The sequence below is a fragment of the Engystomops pustulosus genome, chromosome 6, assembly GCF_040894005.1.
Source record: "Engystomops pustulosus chromosome 6, aEngPut4.maternal, whole genome shotgun sequence".
Classification (NCBI taxonomy): Eukaryota; Metazoa; Chordata; class Amphibia; order Anura; family Leptodactylidae; genus Engystomops; species Engystomops pustulosus.
In genome coordinates this window covers 68,108,773-68,135,724 of record NC_092416.1, presented here as the reverse complement: position 1 = coordinate 68,135,724, position 26,952 = coordinate 68,108,773, and the positions used below count along the sequence as shown (strand labels likewise).

At 43.2% G+C, this 26,952-nt stretch overlaps 1 protein-coding gene across 1 annotated transcript in view; it reads left to right on the top strand.

The window, feature by feature from the left end:
* The first annotated feature begins 3,929 nt into the window (after nt 1-3,929).
* LOC140065770 (nicotinamide N-methyltransferase-like) overlaps nt 3,930-26,952 on the top strand; it is a 34,785-nt gene continuing 11,762 nt past the window's right edge. Inside the window, exon 1 of the mRNA XM_072113343.1 lies at nt 3,930-4,094. Within this exon, the coding sequence (XP_071969444.1) occupies nt 3,944-4,094 (151 nt within the window). The 5' untranslated portion in view covers nt 3,930-3,943. The remainder of the gene's footprint in view (nt 4,095-26,952) is intronic.

Below are 26,952 nucleotides of genomic sequence, written 5' to 3'. Positions count from 1 at the left end.
GCAGTTATTCCCTATCCTGGGCAGCACTGGAATCTACAGCTAGTACTATAATAAAATGAAGACATTGCATTTAACTCCATGGGGCAGATTTACTTACCCGGCCCATTCGCGATCCCGCAGCGCGTTCTCTGCGGAGGATTCAGGTCTTCCGGCGATTCACTAAGGTAGTTCCCTCGATGTCGCTACTGCGCTGAAGTTCGTCGGAGTGCACTGAAGTTCACCATCCTACGCTGGGTGCAGGTAAGCGCATGTCAAGCGACACTTTTTTTTTAAAAATGCGGCGGTTTTTCCGAATCCGTTGGGTTTTCTTACGGCCATGCCCCTGATTTCCGTCGCGTGCATGCAGGCGCCAATGTGCCACAATCCGATTGCGTGCCCCAAAATCCTAGGGCAATTCAGGGGAAATCATCGCAAAGTAAATGACCCCCCATGTGTCCATTACATTTGCTATAGAAATTTTCCTAAACAGAATTGAGATTAACATATTAAAAAGGAAAATACAGGGTTACCAATATTACTGTTATAGTTGAAACATAGGTCTGTTCCATTTGTTGCACAAATGCAATAGCAATACATTTTGAGTCCATTACTAGGAGAACACACATATAAACTGCTCCATAGAGAAAATCTATATAAAACAATAGTTTTCCCCCCTCCTACATCCCACTCACATTATTGCATGGGAATGGTTAGCTGCCTCTCCAAGCTCTATCAGTCTAATGCATACCCATACAAGTACCCAATGTTTTCCATTGTTTAGATGCAAGACACCAGGTGCTGGTTATTGAGTGGCCACATCCTAAGAGATGGCATTCCCTACTACAGGCAGCATGGTTCCTATCAAGGAGGCACCATGCATTTAAGTATAAAATATCACTGCTTTTCTAGCTATTAGCTTTTTGGTTGTAATTAGAGCTGGGCGAATTTTTCAAAAATTCGATTTGACGAGTTCTCTGAATTTCCCTTCCAAATTTGTTTCAACCCGAATCAAATCATGACAAATCACATTAAAATACAGGTATTTATTGGCTGCAAAGAGCTTGTAGGGTGTTGTAGAACGTTGTGCCATGCTCAAATATGCACAGGAAGCGTGGTTTGGTCTTCAAACAATGCTGTGTTAGTATGACATGCATATGACAGCCGCATCTCTTAGAATCGCTTCACCCTTCAATTGCATAGGCACTTACAGGGGCCAACTTGACCAAATAAGTGAAGCAGGAACGCAGTCTAACAAGGTAACGTCTATATTATCTCGAAAGGACTGAGCTGAGGGCCAAGATCCCACTATAACATCAAAGAGTGCACTCTTTTTACACTGACTTCAGATGATTCCATAGATTATGACAGAACCTGTTCTGTTAAACGCTGATACATGTAGAAACACCCCAAAAGAGTGGAGAGGGTGTCGGCAGTAATTTTGCATTGACGTCACTGATCTTTTTGCCCTTCTTTTCATCCATCAGTGACCACTTTCATCAGTATTGCTGAAGCCAAAAACAAACAGGAGTGGATGCAAAACAGAGATGACCAGTAAATGGGATATTTGCATGTCCTCTGTGTTCTTTATCCACTCCCGCTTTTGGCTATCAATCCTGAAGCTTTTCATTACTTCTGACAGATGAAATTAAGGGAAAAACCAAACATAGTGGCAACGTCATAGAGTGGTGGAGTGTGAATACAGCATTATGGAAATCACAGGTGTTCCAGGGAGACAGCGGTCAGGTGGCAGCAGCATGAGTAGGCCGCAGAGTGGCATAATGGCAAATTATGGAGGTGGCAGCAACATGGTAGGCCACAGAGTGGAACAAAAAAAAGGGGAGGGGTGGCAGCAGCTGCAGGAGGTCAGAAAGTAGCACAGTGACAAATTCTGGTGGTGGCAACAACATGGTTAGCCACAGTGTGGCAGATGTCATTTGGTTGGAAGTGGATGACCTAGTCAACCAATCGAGAACATTTGGGTTGTTCATTAACAAACTCCTGCTAGATGACACCGGCAGTTCTGGCCTCACAGAGTCACCCCTGCTGCGATTTCCCCTTATTGTGCTGGGACCTGTGCCTGCTCCACCTGCCACCTCTCTGTCTAACATATTGGTTAATCAACTATGTTTATTTGACATGGATTTCTTGATATCAGCTTTAGCAACAAAAAAGAATTGAAATTTGGGTTATATAGATCCCCAAAATGGACACCCTGGACTTTGAGCAAAAATCACTTCATCAGCTGCAAGCAGCTAGATGCTAGAGAAAGCACATGCAGTGTGAAATGACAGGATTGCAAATGGGCGTCTGTTTTTTTATAGAGCTGTGACATCACATAAGGCTGCCAGTCACTGATTGGCTTACATGTCTGCACATGTGATCGAGGGTGTTCCTTTCTTCTTCCCAGAGTTTTCTGCCCAACATAACACTTTGTGCTTGCGCCCATTATGCTAATAAAGGGGAGAATAAAAAATTTGTTCCTACGAATCACTGTTAACTTCGGATTTGTGCAGAAGCGAAGTTTTCCTGAAATTCTAAATGAAATCCACTTTGTTAGAATCGATTTAAATTTGAATAATTTAGCATTATAAAAATGCATCTGGAAAGAAAAATCACTTGAATCATTGTACTGTAAATATGACTTTCTGATCACTTTTTATTGCATTTTCTGTTTGGTTGGATGTGCAAAAATCATAATTTTTGACATGTTTTTTAACATGATAATGATTTTATTGTACGGGGTGTTACGGATGTAAAGATAGTTTTTTGATCATATAAGGAGCATTTATGGGACTTTTTTTTAACTTTCTTTTTATTTGTAAATATATTTTAAACTTTTTTCATAAATGTTTTTACTGTCCCACCATGGGATCATCTGATCACTGGTTGAAAGTGAAACACTGTCACACTGATGTATGGCGGTAAATTACCACAGTCATTCTATGCATATTCATAGTTTGACATGCACAATCTGCTACAGGATCTGTCATTTTGCTGTAGAAGGCAGTCCTGTGGTCCTTTTGCGGACCCCGGGGCTGCCACAGAGACGATCGACACCCCAAGAACCTGGCGGGGAAGATCGTGAGGGTGATACGTCTAGAAGCCCTACCAGGGACAGGAATCACCGGCCAACCTGGACTTTTACATCCCAGGATGTTAAAGGATTAAAAGCCAATCAGCATAGGCTATTGGAACCTATCACCATCTAAAAATGACATTCCTGGTTACAGGTTTGTTTTGTTTATCTATAGAATGAATAAACTATGTATAATTCCCTGACTCTAATGTTAAAGTGGATTATTGCTTTTAAACATTTCACCCTTTAAAGGGGTTTTTCTGAGATAATTTATTTATACATCTGGAAAGGGCTACAAACATAACAAACAAGTTGATAATTAAGCTTTTATTTATATTTTGTGTTTGGGACATGCTGTTCTTCATGTTAGTGGGACATTTTGGTTGAAATGTTTTAAATTTAATTATAAAAAGTTAAAAATTTGGGGAAATAATGACCACACCAGATGTCACATAACCATATCAGGAGGAACTCTCTCCATTTGTCCATTTGGATGTCACATGACTACACCAGTTCCGATATATATCTGTTTATACGCACATATTATTTTTGAGAATGGCTGTTACAAGCTGAAATTTTGCATAGAATTAAGACCTAATTTTTTCCCACTCGAAACTTTATATGGAATTCTGCTGTTTTTCTATTGCTCAGCCCCATGGAAGCTTAGACCCACTTTTGCTGTTTGATTAGATTTTTTCTATACAGTGGTGTAGCTACTGTATATATTGTAAAAATGTCTTACTACATGTTCACATGACTGAAGATCATGATGTGACAGGTGATTCTTATAAAAACACAATGCAAATAGATTCAAGTAACTATAAATATATTGAGCAGTAGTGTAGCTACTGATTGAAGAAATCAATCAGTTTGAGACAAGATCAGAAGATGGATTGCAGTGCCTATAAGCTCTATAATGTACTTGGTTTTGATTCCAGACAACATCTAGAGCATTACTATTCAAAAAATGCCAAAATGGTCTTTGGAGAAGATACTTTGATATTTCCTGTTAAAAAGCTTACAGAAACTCTGTCATTGGGTATGTATTTTCCTGTTTCATTTTTTTACATTGTTTATGCTTCTTTGTTTCTTTTCATCTCTTAGGATATTTTAAGTCCTTACATTTTTTTAATTCGGTACCTTTTTTATCCATTACTTCACAAAAATAACCCAAACATATTCATACACATTATTTTGTCTCATTACACAAATATATAAATTGCATAAAGAACAGTTTTGTATTATTTATAAACCTCTTTTCCTCTCGTATTGCTGATGGGCTGTTTTACAATAAATGTCTGGCTATGGTATTTTTCATGTGATGCAGAACTTTTGCAATCGCCAATCACTTCCCTTGCATCTCATCAAAATCTCTCACACAGCCAAGCACACACACCTTGGGCTCCCTCGGGATTCTGACATTAAACATAACTTTAATCAATTATATCACCGGTCCCCCACAGTAACCCAATGCTATATCAATGTAAAACAAAGGTCCATATGTAGAGGACACACAAGAGTATTGATGCACAGCCACATTTCTTTCACACCACAAGTCACGCAAACCAACCTAAGCACACCACCTACAGAAGAGCGTAAGCCGGTCTGTACTATTGCCCCATCATTTGTTGACATTGCTATTACACTCTTCTAGGCTTCTCTTGGAACATTTGGAGGCTAAATTCAGACTTGTATAGCTATTGTATATGGGGTATATTGACAGCATCTGCTGTATGTTTCAGTTAGTAGTAATTATGTCTGTTTTTCTCAGAGGCTAGTGTAATAGTTGCTTTTACCATTAAGTTAATGTTTGACATTCCATGTTATAGAATTCTGGATTGCCATTGCCATGCATTAAATCTGCAGTTTTTCTTCTTCCATATGAGCTTTTTTTGGACTGTATTACTGTCCAGCTTACAATATGCTCAGTCTAAACCTGTATAATTTCAGCTTGAGCATTAGGGCCAACTACAAGATTTGGGTAATAATCCCATTTACAGCTATTGTGGAATTATAGTCACCCTGTTCTTATAAACCACTGACCTGCTCCATTTATTAATTAATTACTGCTTGGTATTGACTAAAATCTCAGCTCTTGTTCTACTCTTACTATGCGTTTTAATAGTTGTGTTGTTGTGTGTTCAAGAATAACACTTTTTGCTGACAAATACATATTTGTTTGTCACTATTTAAACTTTGCTCACTAAAGCTGAGTAATCTTGTCAAGTAACATTGTTAAAATGGCTTATGAACTAATACATGGGATGTGGTGGTAACAACTGGAATAACCATGTTGGGAGGACAACACCATTTGTGTGTAACTAACCCTTTATTTTAATCAGATTTAATTACTGTAACCGGTATGTCTGAAATTTTGTATCTTGTGTTTTGGCATTAACCGGACTAAGATCCCCGAAAGGATTATATGTTGGTATCTGATATCCTCTTTCAGCTGTTGTATATAAATGGTTGTGTGTTGTATTTTGGCATTAATTGCTTTAACATCTGTGAAAAATTGTAAGTTAGTAATTAATATCTTAAATAATTTACATTTCTAAATTTTTAGCTGGCATACACAAACTATTAGTTATTGTATACTTTAGTATACATTCCATTGGTATTTAGTATTGTGATACAGGGTCTATTCCTACTGAGGCAGTTAAAGTACCTAAACATGATAAACCAGGCACCAAAGGAAATACCCCATAGCTGACAAATGTTACACCAACAGCTTTACAAATCATCAAGCTGTTCTCACATGCGGCTGCTCAGTTTCACAGTATTTATTGTTTTATATATATATACACTCACCGGCCACTTTATTAGGTACACCATGCTAGTAACGGGTTGGACCCCCTTTTGCCTTCAGAACTGCCTCAATTCTTCGTGGCATAGATTCAACAAGGTGCTGGAAGCATTCCTCAGAGATTTTGGTCCATATTGACATGATGGCATCACACAGTTGCCGCAGATTTGTCGGCTGCACATCCATGATGCGAATCTCCCGTTCCACCACATCCCAAAGATGCTCTATTGGATTGAGATCTGGTGACTGTGGAGGCCATTTGAGTACAGTGAACTTATTGTCATGTTCAAGAAACCAGTCTGAGATGATTCCAGCTTTATGACATGGCGCATTATCCTGCTGAAAGTAGCCATCAGATGTTGGGTACATTGTGGTCATAAAGGGATGGGCATGGTCAGCAACAATACTCAGGTAGGCTGGGGCATTGCAACGATGCTCAATTGGTACCAAGGGGCCCAAAGAGTGCCAAGAAAATATTCCCCACACCATGACACCACCACCAGCCTGAACCGTTGATACAAAGCAGGATGGATCCATGCTTTCATGTTGTTGACGCTAAATTCTGACCCTACCATCCGAATGTGGCAGCAGAAATCGAGACTCATCAGACCAGGCAATGTTTTTCCAATCTTCTACTGTCCAATTTCAATGAGCTTGTGCAAATTGTAGCCTCAGTTTCCTGTTCTTAGCTGAAAGGAGTGGCACCCGGTGTGGTCTTCTGCTGCTGTAGCCCATCTGCCTCAAAGTTCGACGTACTGTGCGTTCAGAGATGCTCTTCTGCCTACCTTGGTTGTAACGGGTGGTGATTTGAGTCACTGTTGCCTTTCTATCAGCTCGAACCAGTCTGCCCATTCTCCTCTGACCTCTGGCATCAACAAGGCATTTCCGCCCACAGAACTGCCGCTCACTGGATGTTTTTTCTTTTTTGGACCATTCTCTGTAAACCCTAGAGATGGTTGTGCGTGAAAATCTCAGTAGATCAGCAGTTTCTGAAATACTCAGACCAGCCCTTCTGGCACCAACAACCATGCCACGTTCAAAGGCACTCAAATCACCTTTCTTCCCCATACTGATGCTTGGTTTGAACTGCAGGAGATTGTCTTGACCATGTCTACATGCCTAAATGCACTGAGTTGCCGCCATGTGATTGGCTGATTAGAAATTAAGTGTTAACGAGCAGTTGGACAGGTGTACCTAATACAGTGGCCGGTGAGTGTGTGTGTATATATATATATATATATATATATATATATATGTATACATATGTAGCATAGATATGTTCTTCGGGTCAGAACAATTACAGTGATGTCCCATTCATATAGCTATTTTTATGTTTGAATAATTTTGCAGAATAAAAATTCATTTGAAGAGAAAAATCACTTGCTTTTGCAAAGCCATCTTCTAAGTGGCATAACATTCAAGTGTATTTGTTGACTGAGCTTTATTAGGGCTTATTTTTTGTGGAAAGAGGTGTACTTTTTTTTAGCATCATTGTGGTGATCACTTTTTATTGCTTTTTTGTTTGGTTAGATGCACCAAAATCAACATTTTCAGCATGCTTTTAGTATTTTTTTACGGTATTCACCACATGGGTCCAATAATGATTTTATTTTATTGTATGGGATGATACCATATATGTGATGATTTAGTGGTGATTTTCACTTTTTTATTTTTAAAATAAATGGGCATTTAAGGGACTTTACTCATAGTTTATTCTATTATTTTATTCTTTTTTTTAAATTCCTTTAACCTTTTCTTTTTGTGATAATTAAGATTGAGCCCTATTTTGCATCCAGGCAGTTTTCTATAAAGTTTGAATCTTTGAGTTGTGGCACAGTAAAAAGGAACAGATAAATAATATCAAATCCTTTTTTAATCTATTTAATGTTTCACATAATGCATCAGCACAAGATGAATTTTTACAGTTAAACATCTAAAAAAACATCTACTAACAGCCCTGAGAAGCTAATGGAAAATTGCATCCTTAGAAAGGTATCTGCCTTTGAAGGCAGATACAAATGCATTTTAGTATATAAAACACTAGCTGTAGATATGGAGGAATCAAATATTTTACAAGAATGAAACGGTATGTTTCACAAATTCTCTAAACAAACAGTAGGCTTTATTATTGAAAAGATTAGTTCAATTAATAAAGGTAAATGAGCAAATACTATTGCAATTTATAATAACAATAAGGCAATAGCCAATATTTAAGTGTGCTCCATTTTGTCACCATGGTTATTACATGAAACAAAACAAAAATTGTTGTGCCTGATTTTCTTCTACCTCTTCCATACCATGGAATAAATACAGTAAAGGATCTGATGGGAATTCAAAGCCCCAAACTTTCTGACCCATGTCTTGTATTTCCTTCCACAGTCCCTGGACCTCAGGGAATGTCCATAAACCATGATATCAACCTATACTGTTTGTTTTGCATTTAGGGCAGTCCGTAAGCCTGTCTGGCTTAAGTGAAGAGGGGGGCAAGTTAAAGCACAAATGGCCCTATACATAATGCGTTTTTTTGTATACCTCCACACTTCGTTCAAAACTGCCCTTCTGAGCATTTGCCAGCCCATCACTATTGTTTTGGTTGGGTCATGTGTTTGTATGTCTGACAACCATGCATTGAACATTTAGTACACCTCTTTTTTTTGTGTGCTGATTTTTTAGTCTACGATAAAGGTAGGAGATTTTAGGACAGATAGTGTCTCCCAATATCAAGCCATCAAACAAGTTGTTGAGTACCTCTTTACTGAAATCCCTTAGTTTTGACATTACTACGTCTCATACCTGTGCCTATTGTACATACTGGGGCTTATTTACTAACAGTCCGTAAATTTCACTTTCATCAGATTTTCTGAAATTTTCAGGTTTCGTGCAGCTGTGGAGGCTTGCATGCGTCAGAAATCAGTGGTCGTGCCATTGGACGATCCGACTGATTTGGACTGATCGCGAGATTTAACTTTCACAATGCGGCTTATTTACTAAGGGTCCGAATCGTGCATTTTCGTTGTGTTTCTCGAATATTTCCGTTTTGTGCCAAATTGCCCTGGGATTTTGGCGCACACAACTGGATTTTACATAACAGAAATTGGGGGTGTGGCCGACGGATTTGGAAAAAACGCGAAATTAAAAAAAAAAAATGTGTCGCAAAAATAGTACTCAGATACACCGAGACGAAGAAGGTGAACTCCGGCGGACCTCAGCGCAGCAGCGAAACGTAGTGGGTATTGGGCGCATGACCTTAGTGAATCCCGGCAAGCTCTGAATCCTTGTTGACAACGCACCGCGAGATCGCGAATGGACCGGGTAAGTAAATGAGCCCCATTGTGTCCCAGGATCAAGCAATTACATGCCCCAATAAGAAGAAGGTGAACTCTGGCAGACCTTAGCAGAGAAGCGTTACATGCAGGATATCAGCGCATGATCTTAGTGAACTTCTCGGAACGGGTAAGTAAATGTGCCCCAAATTGTCACAACTTATCTGCTTAGGCCTTGTGGCTAATATATCCAGAATTCTATAACAAGGATTGTCAAACTTTAACTTAATGGTAAAAGAGAGGAGGCCACACATTATGAGGAAAGATGTAGGACAAAAGGCCACAACAAGAGGGGGGGGGGGGCACTGCTGGACCTTATCCTTACCAACAGACCTGAAACTAGAGGTTGGGGGGAACCTGGGGAATAGTGATCATAATATCATTGATTTTGTGTTACGCTTTACTAAGAGCGTTAGGGAAGGGGCAACCAACACTCTAAACTTCAGGAGGGCAAATTTTCAGCAACTAAGGGAAGACCTTAAAGGCATAGACTAGGACAATGTTCTCAAAGAACCCCCCCAAAAAATGGGACTTTTCTCAAATATTCTGAAAAAGTCCTGTGAGAAACACATACCTTATGGGAAAAAGCAAAAGAGGAACAAGAAAAAGCCAATGTGGCTAACTAGTCTTGCAAAGAAAGCAATAAGCGAGAAAGATAAGGCGTTTAAGGTGCTAAAACGTGAAGGTAGCGATGAGGCATTACAGAATTATAGAGAGAAAAATAAATCCTGTAAAAAGCAAATAAAGGCCGCAAAAATAGATACTGAGAGAAATATTGCCAGGGAGAGCAAAAATAATCCCAAATTATTTTTCAAGAATATAAATGATAAGAAACTAACAACAAAGAGTATGGTCCCCCTTAGGAATAACATGGGGGTCATGGTGGAAGGAAATGAGGAAAGGGCCAATCTACTGAATGTCGCCTTCTCAATTGTCTTTATCCAGGAAAATCCCCTGGTTGAAGACACAATGAGGAATAATGTAAATTCTCTTTGGAATTTAAACAGTTTAACCCAGGAAGAGGTACGGCGCCGCCTCACAACCACTAAGATAGATAAATCACCAGGGCCAGATGGCATACACCCCCGGGTTTTGCATGAACTATGTACCGAGATAAACAGACCGTTATTTTTAATATTTTAAGATTCACTGAGGACTGGTTATGTTCCACAGGACTGGCGCATAGTAAATGTGGTACCAATATACAAAAAAGGATCAAAAAGCGATCCTGGAAACTACAGACCTGTGAGTCTAACTTCTGTGGTGGGGAAAATATTTGAGGGGTTTGTTAGAGATGCTATCCTGGAGTATCTCACTGTGCACAACCTTATAACCCAGCGTCATCACGGGTTTATGAGAGAGCGGTCCTGTCAGACCAATCTGATTGGTTTCTACGAGGAGGTAAGTTCAAGACTGGATCTGGGGGACGCTGTGTATGTTGTATATCTGGACTTTTCAAAGGCATTTGACACCGTGCCACATAAAAGGTTGGTATACAAAATGAGACTTCTGGGAATAGGGGAAAAGCTGTGTATTTGGGTAAGTAATTGGCTTAGTGATAGAAAATAGAGGGTCGTCATTGATGGCATATTCTCAGATTGGGTTGACGTTACCAGTGGAGTGCCACAGGGGTCAGTATTGGGGCCACTTCTTTTTAATATTTTTATTAATGACCTTGTAGTGGGTTGACACAGTCAAGTTTCAATATTTGCAGATGATACCAAGCTGTGTAAAGTAATAAATACTGAGGCCGATAGTTTAGCATTGCAGAGGGATTTGTGGAAGCTTGAGGAGTGGGCAGAGACATGGTTGATGAGGTTTAATGTAGATAAATGTAAAGTTATGCACTTGGCCATGGAAACAAAAAGTATAATTATGTTCTAAACAGTCAATTACTTGGTAAAACTGGAGCTGAAAAGGACTTGGAGGTATTGGTGGATGGTAAACTTAATTTTAGTGACCAGAGCCAGGCGGCTGCTGCTAAAGCAAATAAAATTATGGTATGTATCAAGAAAGGAATAGATTCTCATGATAAAGACATAGTTTTGCCCTTATACACATCCCTGGTCAGACCACACATGGAATATTGTGTACAGTTTTGGGCACCAGTGTATAAAAAGGATATAGTAGAGCTGGAACGGGTGCAGAGGAGAGCAACCAAGATTATTAGGGGAATGCAGGGACTAGAATACAATGACAGATTACAAAATTTGGGATTATTCAGTTTAGAAAAAAGACGACTGAGGGGAAACCTCATTAGAATATACAAATACCTGAAGAGACAGTACAAGGATCTCTCCAAAGATCTTTTTATACCTAGGCCTGTGACCAGGACAAGGGGGCATCCTCTGCGCCTAGAGGAGAGGCGATTTTACCATCAACATAGACAAAGGTTCTTTACTGTAAGAGCAGTGAGACTGTGGAACTCTCTGCCGCAGGAGGTTGTTATGGCGGACTCTATGTACATGTTCAAGAGAGGCCTGGATGCCTTTCTGGAGAGAAAAAATATCACGGGTTATGGGGATAAAACATTTATTTAAATCTTAAAGGTTGGACTTGATGGACTTGCGTCTTTTTCCAGCCTTATATACTATGATGCAATTTGAAGGAGAATGGAGGACTGGAGGCCATATTATAAAGGAGGACAGGAAGTTACAATACGAGATTCAATTTGTGTCGCAAGATCAAGCACTTACATACACCAGGAAGAAGAAGGTGAACTCCGGCCGACCTGAGCAGGGGAAGCGACACATGCAGGATATTGGGCGCACAATCTTAATGAATCACAACAGAGTGCATGATCGTCAGAACATGCACTTTCTGTGAACACCTCAGACAGGGTAAGTAAATGTGCCCCACTGTGTATTATCTAGCTCATATTGTCGCTTATTTCCTTGAGGTTCATCCAGTTGGGTTCCCTGTCATGTAGGAGATGGCTCACTTTGAATATGCCTTTCTCTCTCCATTTGTGAAAGATACTAGACAAAGTGCATTGTGAGAAGGAGGGTGTGCCAATAGTGGGAGGTGTTTAGATATCACATATGGGAGTTTGAACATCGTCCCAAGTGTGCGCCATGCCGCTATTGTGTCTTTACAGATGACTGCTAACTTCACTTTTTTTGGGACCACTGATAGGGGGGTTTATAGTAACTAGAGATGAGCGAACACTAAAATGCTCGGGTACTCGTTATTCGAGACGAACTTTTCCCGATGCTCGAGTGCTCGTCTCGAATAACGAACCCCATTGAAGTCAATGGGAGACTCGAGCATTTTTCAAGGGGACCAAGGCTCTGCACAGGGAAGCTTGGCCAAACACCTGGGAACCTCAGAAAAGGATGGAAACACCACGGAAATGGACAGGAAACAGCAGGGGCAGCATGCATGGATGCCTCTGAGGCTGCATAATCGCACCATTATGCCAAAATTATGGGCAACAGCATGGCCATGACAGAGTGACAGAATGAAGCTAGATAGCATCTAAAACATCCAATAATTGACCCTGACACTATAGGGGACGGCATGCAGAGGCAGCGGCAGCAGGCTAGAGAGTGTCATGGCGACATACCCTAAATGGACTCAGGCTTCAAACCAATGGGTGGCAGAGAGGAACCAAAGGAGGTGAGCAAGAAGCGCTCAAATAATATCGGTACATGATAAAAGTTTGCCAGTATATTTTGTGGATTACACAGCAGGGTGGCGACAAAGTTAACATGGAAGCCATGAAAACAACCCAAAATTCTGCCTGACACAGCTCGTTTGATAAGGGGACCATGTATGGAGGCAGTGAACTAGTAGTAGATTAAAGGTGCTGCAGTTAAAACTATGTTAGTTGGATCTTGGCATGGAGCTGGCGCTCCGCTGCCAGGCGAGCTTTCGCCAATCCAAGCCCCTGTCTCTAGGCTACTCCCCAAACAGCACTTCTAAGAACCTTTTGTATAAGATCAAGTGTAGTAGCGTTCTTATAAGTTTAGGATATGCCGGGTGAGGGGAATGTAAACAGATGCGCAAGAAGCGCTGAAATAATATCCCTAAATGGTAAAAGTTTGCAAGTATATTTTGGGGATTACACAGCAGGGTGGCGACAAAGTTAACAACTTTGATGTGGAATGCCCTGTAATAGCTCTTGGGCGGTGTGCCTTTTATCGCCTAGGCTCAGCAGTTTCAGCACCGCCTGCTGTCGCTTAGCGACGGCACTGCTGCTGTGCCTAGAGCTACCGACTGATGGCGCCATGCCCACGGATGGTAATTCGGAGGAGGAGGAGGTGGAGGAGGGGTGGGAGGAGGTATAGTAGGCCTTTGAGACCTGGACCGAGGTAGGCCCCGCAATTCTCTGCGTCGGCAGTATATGACCAGCCCCAGGGTCAGACTCGGTCCCAGCCTGCACCAAGTTAAGTGTAGTAGCGTTCTCATAAGTTTGGGATATGGCGGGTGAGGGGAATGTAAACAGATGCGCAAGAAGCGCATGATGCGCATGGAGCTGGCGTTCCGCTGCCAGGCGAGCTTTCGCCAATCCAAGCCCCTGTCTCTAGGCTACTCCCCAAACAGCACTTCTAAGAACCTTTTGTATAAGATCAAGTGTAGTAGCGTTCTTATAAGTTTAGGATATGCCGGGTGAGGGGAATGTAAACAGATGCGCAAGAAGCGCTGAAATAATATCCCTAAATGGTAAAAGTTTGCCAGTATATTTTGTGGATAACACAGCAGGGTGGCGACAAAGTTAACAACTTTGATGTGGAATCCATGAAAACAACCCAAATTTCTGCCTGACACACCTCGTTTGATAAAGGGACGATGTATGGAGGCAGCTATATGGACGACTTTTGGAGGTAGCAATGGAGACAACGTGTGGAGGCTGCTATGGAGACAATTTAATTTGGATAGTGCCTGTATGTGGCAGTCCCAAACATTTTTCAAACCAGAGGAGCAGGTAGGTGGCCCTCCAGTAAAATGGGATAGATTGAGTGCCTGTATGTGGCAGTCCCAAAAATGTTTCAAACCAGAGGAGCAGGTAGGTGGCCCTGCAGTAAAATGGAATAGATTGAGTGCCTGTATGTGGCAGTCCCAAAAATGTTTCAAACCAGAGGAGCAGGTAGGTGGCCCTGCAGTAAAATGGAATAGATTGAGTGCCTGTATGTGGCAGTCCCAAAAATTGTTCAAACCAGAGGAGCAGGTAGGTGGCCCTGCAGTAAAATGGAATAGATTGAGTGCCTGTATGTGGCAGTCCCAAAAATTGTTCAAACCAGAGGAGCAGGTAGGTGGCCCTGCAGTAAAATGGAATAGATTGAGTGCCTGTATGTGGCAGTCCCAAAAATGTTTCAAACCAGAGGAGCAGGTAGGTGGCCCTCCAGTAAAATGGAATAGATTGAGTGCCTGTATGTGGCAGTCCCAAAAATTGTTCAAACCAGAGGAGCAGGTAGGTGGCCCTCCAGTAAAATGGAATAGATTGAGTGCCTGTATGTGGCAGTCCCAAAAATTGTTCAAACCAGAGGAGCAGGTAGGTGGCCCTGCAGTAAAATGGAATAGATTGAGTGCCTGTATGTGGCACTCACAAAAATTGTTTCAAACAGAGGACCGGGTAGGTGGCCCTCCAGAAAAATTAAATGCATGAAGTACTATAGCAAGAGCCAGTGGGCCCTGTCAAAAAATAGCCAGTTTCCTCTGCTTTACTGTACAAAGAGGAGGAGAAGGAGGAAAATGAGGAGGAGGAGGAGGAGTGGATCAATTATTCAGGTTGAGCTTCCTTCACCTGGTGGAGATTGGAAATTCTGAGAAATCCAGCCTTTATTCATTTTAATAAGCGTCAGCCTGTCAGCGCTGTCAGTCGACAGGCGTGTACGCTTATCGGTGATGATGCCACCAGCTGCACTGAAAACCCGCTCGGACAAGACGCTAGCGGCAGGGCAGGCAAGAACCTCCAAGGCGTACAGCGCCAGTTCGTGCCACATGTCCAGCTTTGAAACCCAGTAGTTGTAGGGAGCTGTGTGATCATTTAGGACGATGGTATGGTCAGCTACGTACTCCCTCACCATCTTTCTGTAAAGATCAGCCCTACTCTGCCGAGACTGGGGACAGGTGACAGTGTCTTGCTGGGGTGACATAAAGCTGGCAAAAGCCTTGTAAAGCGTACCCTTGCCAGTGCTGGACAAGCTGCCTGCTCGCCTACTCTCCCTCGCTACTTGTCCCGCAGAACTACGCACTCTGCCGCTAGCGCTGTCAGAAGGGAAATACTGTTTCAGCTTGTGCACCAGGGCCTGCTGGTATTCATGCATTCTCACACTCCTTTCCTCTCCAGGGATGAGAGTGGGAAGATTTTGCTTGTACCGTGGGTCCAGGAGAGTGAACACCCAGTAATCGGTGCTGGAATAAATTCTTTGAACGCGAGGGTCACGGGATAGGCAGCCTAGCATGAAATCTGCCATATGCGCCAGAGTACCAACGCGTAAGAATTCACTCCCCTCACTGGCCTGACTGTCCATTTCCTCCTCCTCCAACTCCTCCAACTCCTCTTCTTCTGCCCATACACGCTGAACAGTGAAGGACTCAACAATGGTCCCCTCTTGTGTCTCGCCAACATTCTCCTCCTCTTCCTCCTCATCCTCCTCCACCTCCACCTCCTCCGATATGCGCTGAGAAACAGACCTCAGGGTGCTTTGGCTATCAACAAGGGAATATTCTTCCCACGTCTCTTGTGACGAGCGCAAAGCTTCCGACTTCATGCTGACCAGAGAGTTTTTCAACAGGCCAAGCAGCGGGATGGTGAGGCTGATGATGGCGGCATCGCCACTGACCATCTGTGTTGACTCCTCAAAGTTACTCAGCACCTGACAGATATCAGACATCCACGTCCACTCCTCATTGTAGACTTGAGGAAGCTGACTGACCTGACTACCAGTTCTGGTGGAAGTTGACATCTGGCAGTCTACAATCGCTCTGCGCTGCTGGTAAACTCTGGATAACATGGTCAGTGTTGAATTCCACCTCGTGGGCACGTCGCACAACAGTCGGTGAGCGGGCAGTTGGAGGCGGCGCTGCGCTGCCCTGAGAGTGGCAGCATCTGGGCTGGACTTCCTGAAATGCGCACAGATGCGGCGCACCTTCGTGAGCAAATCAGACAGATTGGGGTATGTCTTGAGGAAACGCTGCACTATCAGATTTAACACATGGGCCAGGCATGGCACATGTGTCAGTCTGCCGAGTTGCAGAGCCGCCACCAGGTTACGGCCGTTGTCACACACAACCATTCCCGGCTTGAGGTTCAGCGGTGCCAGCCACAGATCAGTCTGCGCCGTGATGCCCTGTAATAGCTCTTGGCCGGTGTGCCTTTTGTCGCCTAGGCTCAGCAGTTTGAGCACCGCCTGCTGTCGCTTAGCGACGGCACTGCTGCTGTGCCTAGAGCTACCGACTGATGGCGCCGTGCCCACGGATGGTAGTTCGGAGGAGGAGGTGGAGGAGGGGTGGGAGGAGGAGGAGGCATAGTAGGCCTGAAACACCTGGACCGAGGTAGGCCCCGCAATCCTCGGCGTCGGCAGTATATGAGCAGCCCCAGGGTCAGACTCGGTCCCAGCCTCCACCAAGTTAACCCAATGTGCCGTCAGCGATATATAGTGGCCCTGCCCGGCAGCACTCGTCCACGTGTCCGTGGTCAGGTGGACCTTGTCAGAAACGGCGTTGGTCAGGGCACGGATGATGTTGTCTGACACGTGCTGGTGCAGGGCTGGGACGGCACATCGGGAAAAGTAGTGGCGGCTGGGGACCGAATACCGAGGGGCGGCCGCCGCCATGAGGTTGCGAAAGGCCTCGGTCTCTACTAGCCTATAGGGCAGCATCTCCAGGCTAAGCAATCTGGAGATGTGCACATTAAGGGCTTGGGCGTGCGGGTGGGTTGCACTATATTTGCGTTTCCGCTCCAGCGTCTGGGGTATGGAGAGCTGAACGCTGGTGGATGCTGTGGAGGATCGTGGAGGCGACGATGGGGTTTTTGTGGCAGGGTCCTGGGCAGGGGGCTGACTAGCAGCTGACACAGGGGAAGGAGCAGTGGTGTGCACGGCCGGAGGTGAACGGGCTTGTTGCCACTGAGTGGGGTGCTTAGCATTCATATGCCTGCGCATACTGGTGGTAGTTAAGCTAGTAGTGGTGGAACCCCTGCTGAGCCTGGTTTGGCAAATGTTGCACACCACAGTCCGTCGGTCATCCGGTGTTTCCTTAAAGAACCTCCACACTTCTGAAGATCTAGCCCTCGCCGCAAGAGCCCTCACCACGGGAGCTTCACTAGTTGACAGTGGCGCTGATGCACCAGCTCTGGCCCTGCCTCTCCGTCTGGCCCCACCACTGCCTCTTCCAACCTGTTCAGGTCGAGGACTCTCCTCCGTCTCAGAAGCACTGTGTTCACCCGGCCTCTCAACCCAGCTTGGGTCTGTCACCTCATCATCCTCCGATCCCTCAGTCTGCTCCCCCCTCGGACTTCCTGCCCTGACAACAACTTCCCCACTGTCTGACAACCGTGTCTCCTCATCGTCGGACACCTCTTTACACACTTCCACTACGTCAAGAAGGTCATCATCACCCACAGACTGTGACTGGTGGAAAACCTGGGCATCGGAAAATTGCTCAGCAGCAACCGGACAAGTGGTTTGTGACTGTGGGAAGGGTCCAGAAAACAGTTCCTCAGAGTATGCCGGTTCAAATGCCAAATTTTCCTGGGAGGGGGCAGACTGGGGGGGAGGAGGCTGAGGTGCAGGAGCTGGAGGAGTGGCGATTTCGGTGACATGGGTGGACTGCGTGGAAGACTGACTGGTGGTGGACAAATTGCTCGAAGCATTGTCAGCAATCCACGACATCACCTGTTCGCACTGTTCTGGCCTCAACAGTGCTCTACCACGAGTCCCAGTAACTTCAGACATGAACCTAGGGAGTGTAGCTCTGCGGCGTTCCCCTGCTCCCTCATCAGCAGGTGGTGTCTCACCCCGCCCAGGACCACGGCCTCTGACCCCTGCAGTAGTTGGACGCCCACGTCCCCGCCCTCGTCCTCTACCCCTAGCCCTCGGGTTAAACATTTTTAAAATGAGAGTTATAACTTTATTTTTTTTTTACTTTTTTTTGTTTTTTTTTTGTGTTTTTTTTTTTTTTTTGTGTTTTTTGTTTTTTTTTGAGTTTTTAAAACCAAACAATGCTATCCTATTGCTATGGCTATTTTCTAGCCAAGTATCAAAGGAAGCACAGTACTATGCCAGATGAGATGACACTGAGTTATTGCCTAATAGAAATCCAACCCCTACTGAATTTTGCCACTTCGGCCTTTGCTATGGATATGTGCGCCACTAAGCGCAGAACACAGCGGTCGCAAGTCCCACTACAAATTGCTCAGAATTGGCAAGTACATGCACTGCAGAAACTACAGCCACCAGCAGATCAACCAGAAATCAAATATATAGAACGCTACTGTAGGCTTCAAGATCAAGAAGCTGTTTGTATTCTCCTATGGCTATTTTCTAGCCAAGTATCAAAGGAAGCACAGTACTATGCCGGATGAGATGACACTGAGTTATTGCCTAATAGAAATCCAACCCCTACTGAATTTTGCCACTTCGGCCTTTGCTATGGATATGTGCGCCACTAAGCGCAGAACACAGCGGTCGCAAGTCCCACTACAAATTGCTCAGAATTGGCAAGTACATGCACTGCAGAAACTACAGCCACCAGCAGATCAACCAGAAATCAAATATATAGAACGCTACTGTAGGCTTCAAGATCAAGAAGCTGTTTGTATTCTCCTATGGCTATTTTCTAGCCAAGTATCAAAGGAAGCACAGTACTATGCCGGATGAGATGACACTGAGTTATTGCCTAATAGAAATCCAACCCCTACTGAATTTTGCCACTTCGGCCTTTGCTATGGATATGTGCGCCACTAAGCGCAGAACACAGCGGTCGCAAGTCCCACTACAAATTGCTCAGAATTGGCAAGTACATGCACTGCAGAAACTACAGCCACCAGCAGATCAACCAGAAATCAAATATATAGAACGCTACTGTAGGCTTCAAGAAGCTGTTTGTATTCTCCTATGGCTATTTTCTAGCCAAGTATCAAAGGAAGCACAGTACTATGCCAGATGAGATGACACTGAGTTATTGCCTAATAGAAATCCAACCCCTACTGAATTTTGCCACTTCGGCCTTTGCTATGGATATGTGCGCCACTAAGCGCAGAACACAGCGGTCGCAAGTCTCACTACAAATTGCTCAGAATTGGCAAGTACATGCACTGCAGAAACTACAGCCACCAGCAGATCAACCAGAAATCAAATATATAGAACGCTACTGTAGGCTTCAAGAAGCTGTTTGTATTCTCCTATGGCTATTTTCTAGCCAAGTATCAAAGGAAGCACAGTACTATGCCAGATGAGATGACACTGAGTTATTGCCTAATAGAAATCCAACCCCTACTGAATTTTGCCACTTCAGCCTTTGCTATGGATATGTGCGCCACTAAGCGCAGAACACAGCGGTCGCAAGTCTCACTACAAATTGCTCAGAATTGGCAAGTACATGCACTGCAGAAACTACAGCCACCAGCAGATCAACCAGAAATCAAATATATAGAACGCTACTGTAGGCTTCAAGAAGCTGTTTGTATTCTCCTATGGCTATTTTCTAGCCAAGTATCAAAGGAAGCACAGTACTATGCCAGATGAGATGACACTGAGTTATTGCCTAATAGAAATCCAACCCCTACTGAATTTTGCCACTTTAGCCTTTGCTATGGATATGTGCGCCACTAAGCGCAGAACACAGCGGTCGCAAGTCTCACTACAAATTGCTCAGAATTGGCAAGTACATGCACTGCAGAAACTACAGCCACCAGCAGATCAACCAGAAATCAAATATATAGAACGCTACTGTAGGCTTCAAGAAGCTGTTTGTATTCTCCTATGGCTATTTTCTAGCCAAGTATCAAAGGCAGCACAGTACTATGCCAGATGAGATGACACTGAGTTATTGCCTAATAGAAATCCAACCCCTACTTAATTTTGCCACTTCAGCCTTTGCTATGGATATGTGCGCCACTAAGCGCAGAACACAGCGGTCGCAAGTCTCACTACAAATTGCTCAGAATTGGCAAGTACATGCACTGCAGAAACTACAGCCACCAGCAGATCAACCAGAAATCAAATATATAGAACGCTACTGTAGGCTTCAAGAAGCTGTTTGTATTCTCCTATGGCTATTTTCTAGCCAAGTATCAAAGGAAGCACAGTACTATGCCAGATGAGATGACACTGAGTTATTGCCTAATAGAAATCCAACCCCTACTGAATTTTGCCACTTCAGCCTTTGCTATGGATATGTGCGCCACTAAGCGCAGAACACAGCGGTCGCAAGTCTCACTACAAATTGCTCAGAATTGGCAAGTACATGCACTGCAGAAACTACAGCCACCAGCAGATCAACCAGAAATCAAATATATAGAACGCTACTGTAGGCTTCAAGAAGCTGTTTGTATTCTCCTATGGCTATTTTCTAGCCAAGTATCAAAGGAAGCACACTACTATGCCAGATGAGATGACACTGAGTTATTGCCTAATAGAAATCCAACCCCTACTGAATTTTCCCACTTCGGTCTTTGCTATGGATATGTGTGCCACTAAGAGCTAAACACAACGGTAGCAAGTCCCCCTGCTAATTCCTCACAAAATGGTAAAAGATGCAAATTAAAATAAAAAAAGTAGAACGTTATTGTAGCCCTAAGAAGGGCTGTTGGGTTCTTTGAGAATCACTCCTGCCTAACAGTAAGCTAATAGAACACCCTAACGCTTTCCCTGAGCAGCAGCAGCTCTCTCCCTAGCGGCATCCAGAGACAGAATGATCCGAGCAGCGCGGCCAGCGGCTAGTCTATCCCAGGGTCACCTGATCTGGCCAGCCAACCACTGCTATCGACGTGTAAGGGTACCACGTCATGCTGGGTGGAGTGCAGAGTCTCCTGGCTTGTGATTGGCTCTGTTTCTGGCCGCCAAAAAGCAAAACGGCGGGAGCTGCCATTTTCTCGAGCGGGCGAAGTATTCGTCCGAGTAACGAGCAGTTTCGAGTACCCTAATGCTCGACCGAGCATCAAGCTCGGACGAGCATGTTCGCTCATCTCTAATAGTAACGCTAGCAGGTCTTATGGTTGACAAAAGGCCTGTTCTGTTACACAATCTTAATAATCACTTGATCCATGAGCCCAATCATATATATTGACAAGGGCTCGCTGGATTTTATGATCTTATATTGGGATAGCTAATACTCCCATTGTCCTTGCTGGCCATTAATTTTGTGCACTTTAAGCGCAGTCCTTTCCCTTGCCACAAGAAGTTTGCAAAAGTCTTATTGGGCCTAAGTATGTCCATATGGCTTAAGAGTATCAGGAGTGTTTGTAAGGGATATAGCAGCTAAGATGCACTCATCATTTTCAGCAAGTGGTTATGTCCGAACAAAGATAAGGGAAGATTGTGCCATTTCTGTATCTCAGAGGCAATTTTTGTAAATAGGGGGGGATAGTTGAGTCTGTAGATGGATTCTTGTGTCTGACTAATTTTTATGCCTAAGTGCATGATGGAATGTCTTGCCACTGGTATATTTTGAAGCTGGGCTGTCACCTCATCTGGGAAAGGGAACAATATGGCACACTTTTCGGTAATTAACCTAACAATGAATAATATGATGTCTAAAATAGCATCCGATAATTCACAACAGGGACACCAAATTATATATGGAATTGATTGTTTAACTGCAAATTTATAGATATATATGGATTGTCACCTACAAGAATATGTCCAAAATCGTCTAGCTTATGGCTAAAAAATATACCAAAAGTAAATTTTTGCAACACTGCAGGAATTGTACCAAATGAGTGGAATGTGACAAAGATGTTGATATACTAGAAAATACTGTATATACTAAAGTCCTGAAAAGCCCAAACTTGGCTTATACCCGAGTCAAAAAAAAGAAAGTTAAAATTCATCTTACTAGTGCCCTCCATGATCTGTCCGGAGGCAGCAGGTCCGTGTCATGGTCCGGCGCACAAGCTGCTATGGCAGCCGTTACACACAAAGTTATGACTGTGTCAGCCGGCGTCAGAGCCTATGATGGTGCTGGTGAAAGGCTGGCTGGCTATATAATGGGGGAGGGGACTGGCTATATAATGGGGCAGGGTATTGGCTATATAAGAGGGAAATGATGGTTGGCTACTGCGGCATGGGGCTGGCTACTGGTGGGATGCTGGCTATATGGGGAATGCTGGCTGGCTATATACCAGGGCAGGGGGATGGCTATATGCAGGAGCTGACTATATACAGAGGCAGGCTATATACTGGGGCTGGCTATCTAATGGGTGAATGCTGGCTGGCAAGGGGCTGAAAAGCTATATACTGTGGGGAGGCTGTGACCAATGCATTTCCCACCCTAGGCTTATACTCAAGTATTCATTTTCTCTGTTTTTTATAGTAAAAGTAGGAGCCGCAGGTTATATTTGGTTAAGTTTACTCAAAAAGGAAATGGACTCATATATAAAGCCCTATGAAAAATATGGAAACTAGTATTAAAGAAAAGAAGAATTGCATGGCAAAAGAAGAACATTTAAAAATACTTATTATCACTCAATATTCAAAGACTCATGGAGCATTCAAGGGCATTGTTGAGAATTATTGGAATATTCTATTGCAAGATAAGATAGTAGGGCATTATTTGCCACTAAAACCTAAATTTGTTTTTGGAAAGCAAAACATGTAGGTAATTTTATTGTCCCTACTATACAAAATAGAATATGTAAGGGAAAGGAAAACTTTTTTTTTACAAAAAATGGGATTTTTCAAATGTAGACACTAAAATGTGTAAATGCTTGGGTGGTAACATTAAACAATATACTGTATAATCTGTAATACCAAAGGTGTAATATAATGCAAACATTGCACATATCACTAAAGCCGCATTCACACAACCGTTGGGGGACGTATATATGTCGTATATACGTCCCCCATAGGCCGGCAATGGGAAAATGGAGCGGTACGTGAAGCACAGGTGCGGCACCGTACCATTCCGTACTCAATTAAAAGATAGGACATGTCCTTTCTTTTTCCATATTAAGGCCCTGTGCGCCGTGTATCTCTCTGGAGAGGGGCTAGCAGCACTCACCCCCTCCTCCTCTCCAGTGCACTGATGTGTACCCACAATTCTCCGGTACACAGTCGCATGAATTCGCCCTAAGAGAAAACTGATCACTAGAATTAAGGAACATTTAACCAACATAGAAAAACAATATGATGGTTACCCCTGTTGTCAGGATCTGAGGTAGGGGATCCTCTGTACAACCACAATCGTTGGCGTAAGCTGACACCTGGGAGCAGAATCTAAAGGGCACCTGGTTTCCCCAGAGCCCGCCCTAAAGCAGGATGGACTTGTTGCGGCAGGGTACCACAGGTCACTCCACAGGTGCGACTTTGTCCTCCGTGGTGGCCAACGTATGGTACCAAGATGTGAGGCAGAATCCCTGGAAATTCCTGGAAATTGCCAGCACCAATCAGTGGTGTGCTGGCCCTTTAAACATAGGAGGGATGCGCACGCCAGGCTGCGGGTAGCGGAGCAGGAATGTGGAGAGGTAAGACAGCAGAGCAGGGAGCTGGGGCCACAGAGAGGCATGGGGGCGCCAGCGACTTAGGACGTGGGTCACAGAAGCACCCGTGATACGTGTTTTGGCATTTTAAACAAAACCATAGTGTTATTATAAAAGGAACAAAGATATATGGAATTGAAAAGGTGAAACCCAATTCAAGGGGGGCTAATTTTACTAAACAGATATTGCAAGCATAGAGTCGGTGGATTTTTGATTTAGATACCTTGATACTGAGTAATTTAAATAATGACATTGAAAAATATATTTTTTTAATTATATAATTTGGTGAAGGCAAAATGGACGTGAGAATTCAGGTTGAAATAATATCCCAAAGATTTAATACAATGCACTTAGTCTATGTTTGACTCCTTCTTGTCCACAAACCAAGAAAAATCCTTACAACAAGGAAGCACTGAAAATTCCGTCTTCCCTACACTTATCCTATGGAATTGTTTGAAATATCCAGAACCTAGTGTCCATCAATAGTGGATAGCATACAGTGCAGGTCAGTTGGTGTTCATCTATTTTGTGTAGCCTACTATTGTGGTTATTTATGTTAATAGGTCACTGCAGGTAGTTGGTGTGTTTGTAATTACTGTTATTTATTTATGAGTAACAGGGGCAACTGTTCTCTATTTATTGTGCCAATGCAGTTTGTCTCAGTTTGGGATTTAACATATATTCTAAATTGCTATTCTTGCAGCCATATTTAGGATTTTGGTTCTTACCCTATATAGTTCTAAGTTATTCCTCGAATAAATTATTTTTCTAATTCAGGAGGCAGAGGAGAAAAGAAAGTCCAATAGCCGGCACTGCTCACACCAAAATTAACAAACACCTTTTGCAGACCAAAGGCAGGTGACTGGGCATTAGGGAAATTAAAGCAGTCCTGGGTGCACGTTCAATGTATGCAGACAAATGAGGCAAAAACAGAGAGGAAAATGCGGCACAATATTTTCAAGCCTTGAAAAAGCGTGTGTGCACGCGAAACGGCCCGTCGCCTTGGCGAGACAGCTCTTCACTCTGTCCTGTTACCTCTACCAAAATAAAGAAGCCTTTTTAACATGATTTCGGTGAGTGACGTATTTGCCTCTAAAATTCAATGGTTAGGGATATCACTGTGTTTCTGGAGGGGAGAGAAGGAAGTATTTATGCAGCAGTTCAACCAGTAGGCAGTGGTATGGAGCAGCAGCAAGTGAGTAAGCTGGTGGGGCAGTGAGGTGGGGGCACTGCAACCACGTGTGAAGATATATAAATGCTATGGGTGAGATTTATAACTGTTACACCAGTTTTCTGGAATAGAAGCAGTGCAAGAATTTGCAAACCCTAAAAAGACTACGACACCTCCACACCATGTGGGCATAGAGGGATTTAGAGGGATGTGGTGGCTAGCGGAGCAGGTAGATGTGCTTGCATAATTTAAAAAAACTTGTAAACTTGGTTTGACCTGGCATAGTTTTGCTGAGTGGACACAAAGCTTGCGGGATACTTCAAGAGGCCTAAGCCTAGGTACCGGAGCACCTCCTGGATGCAGGATGGAAGCAGTAGGAGCTAGATAGCAGTGACTGTAACAGGATGAACAGCCTCTGGTAGTAACATTTGTAATTTTATTTTTTAACTAGTTGCACTCACGAAAGATGGGTGGCTGTAATCTGGCTTATTGATGGTGCATACAAAAATACACAAAACAATTACTTGACTTTTATTATCTTTTGGGGATTCTAAATCTACAGATGCCTATGTGAGGCACTATTAACCACAAGGTAACATCAATATACTGTATTAAAAAGTTACAGAGCCTTTGGTAAGAGATGTTTTCTTCTTTGTAAATTCTAAAAGACAAAACAACAAACAGTATCATTTTTAAAAGTGCTTAAGTACTTCTTTTTTTCCTTTACCTTAGAATTATATATTATCTTTGCATCCTTTATTTAATCTTTCTTTTCCCCTATTTCATTTACCAATGGGGTAAAACAAGAGCTTATCTCCCACATTTAGCAAGTCTTGTTTCTATATTTCGGCAGTTTCAGGTCTTTAGCTAGTGCTATCCCATTTGATCAATAACCCTATTTTTAACTTCTGTTACATTAGGTAGATCCAAGGATTTCTATTTTCTCATAATTCAATATCTTGCTGCAATCAAAATGGGTGATTTCACCCTATGTTTAACCCTATATGAAGTAAGGAATGTAATTTAAAGCGATTAATTACCTTGCCTATCACAGAAGAGATTAATTTAAAAATCTCCATCCAATACGTACATTGCCACCATATGTGTTTTGTGCTGCCTTTTTTGGCAGCCTTTTCAATGTGATCTAGAATATCCTTTTACCCTATATGCTAGCCTGACAGGGCACAGGAACCAACAAGTTTGCACTTTTCCACATGGTACATATTAAGGTCCTTGCAACCTCCATACTAGGCTGATACCATTGAGCTTCTATCATATAATATATTATATATAATCCCATCTTTCTTTATGGACTTTATGTTGTTAAAGGGATCTCATTTTCCCTAAAGACAGGCTGCAGAAACTCATTAGACCTGCATTTCAAATATACCAATATAGTCTGCTTTCGCTAAGCATTTGCATTACAATATAATTGTGTGTTATAACTTAACTTGCACCCTGACAGAATCCTCAGCGTAGTCAGGGAGTTAGGCTTTGGTTTGCGAGCATTTCAAAAAACAACAAGTGACTTGTCTGTGCTGCTCACTCCTCTGCCCCCACCTTTGTGCTCCTGTACAGCTCCTCCCTCCCCTACTGATGTCAGCTCACCAGGCTGTGAGCTCTGTGAAGGAGCAGGATGGAGGAGCTTGTACACGAGGACAAAGCTGGGGGCTGAGAGATGAGGAGTGAGCAGCACAGACAAGTCCCGTGTTGTTTTTTGAAATGCACCCAAACCAAAGCAAACCCCTGGGACTACACAGAGGATTCTGTCAGGGTGCAAGGTAAGTTATAACATACAATTATATTGTAATGTAGAGAAAGCAGAAAGGCATATTTGCAATTCAGCTGTAATGGGCTTCTGCAAAATGTGGTTCCTAGTGACAGGTTTCCTTTAAGCTCTCTATTTACCCAGATGTCTAGTGCTTTCAAACTTTTTATTGATAATAAATTTTA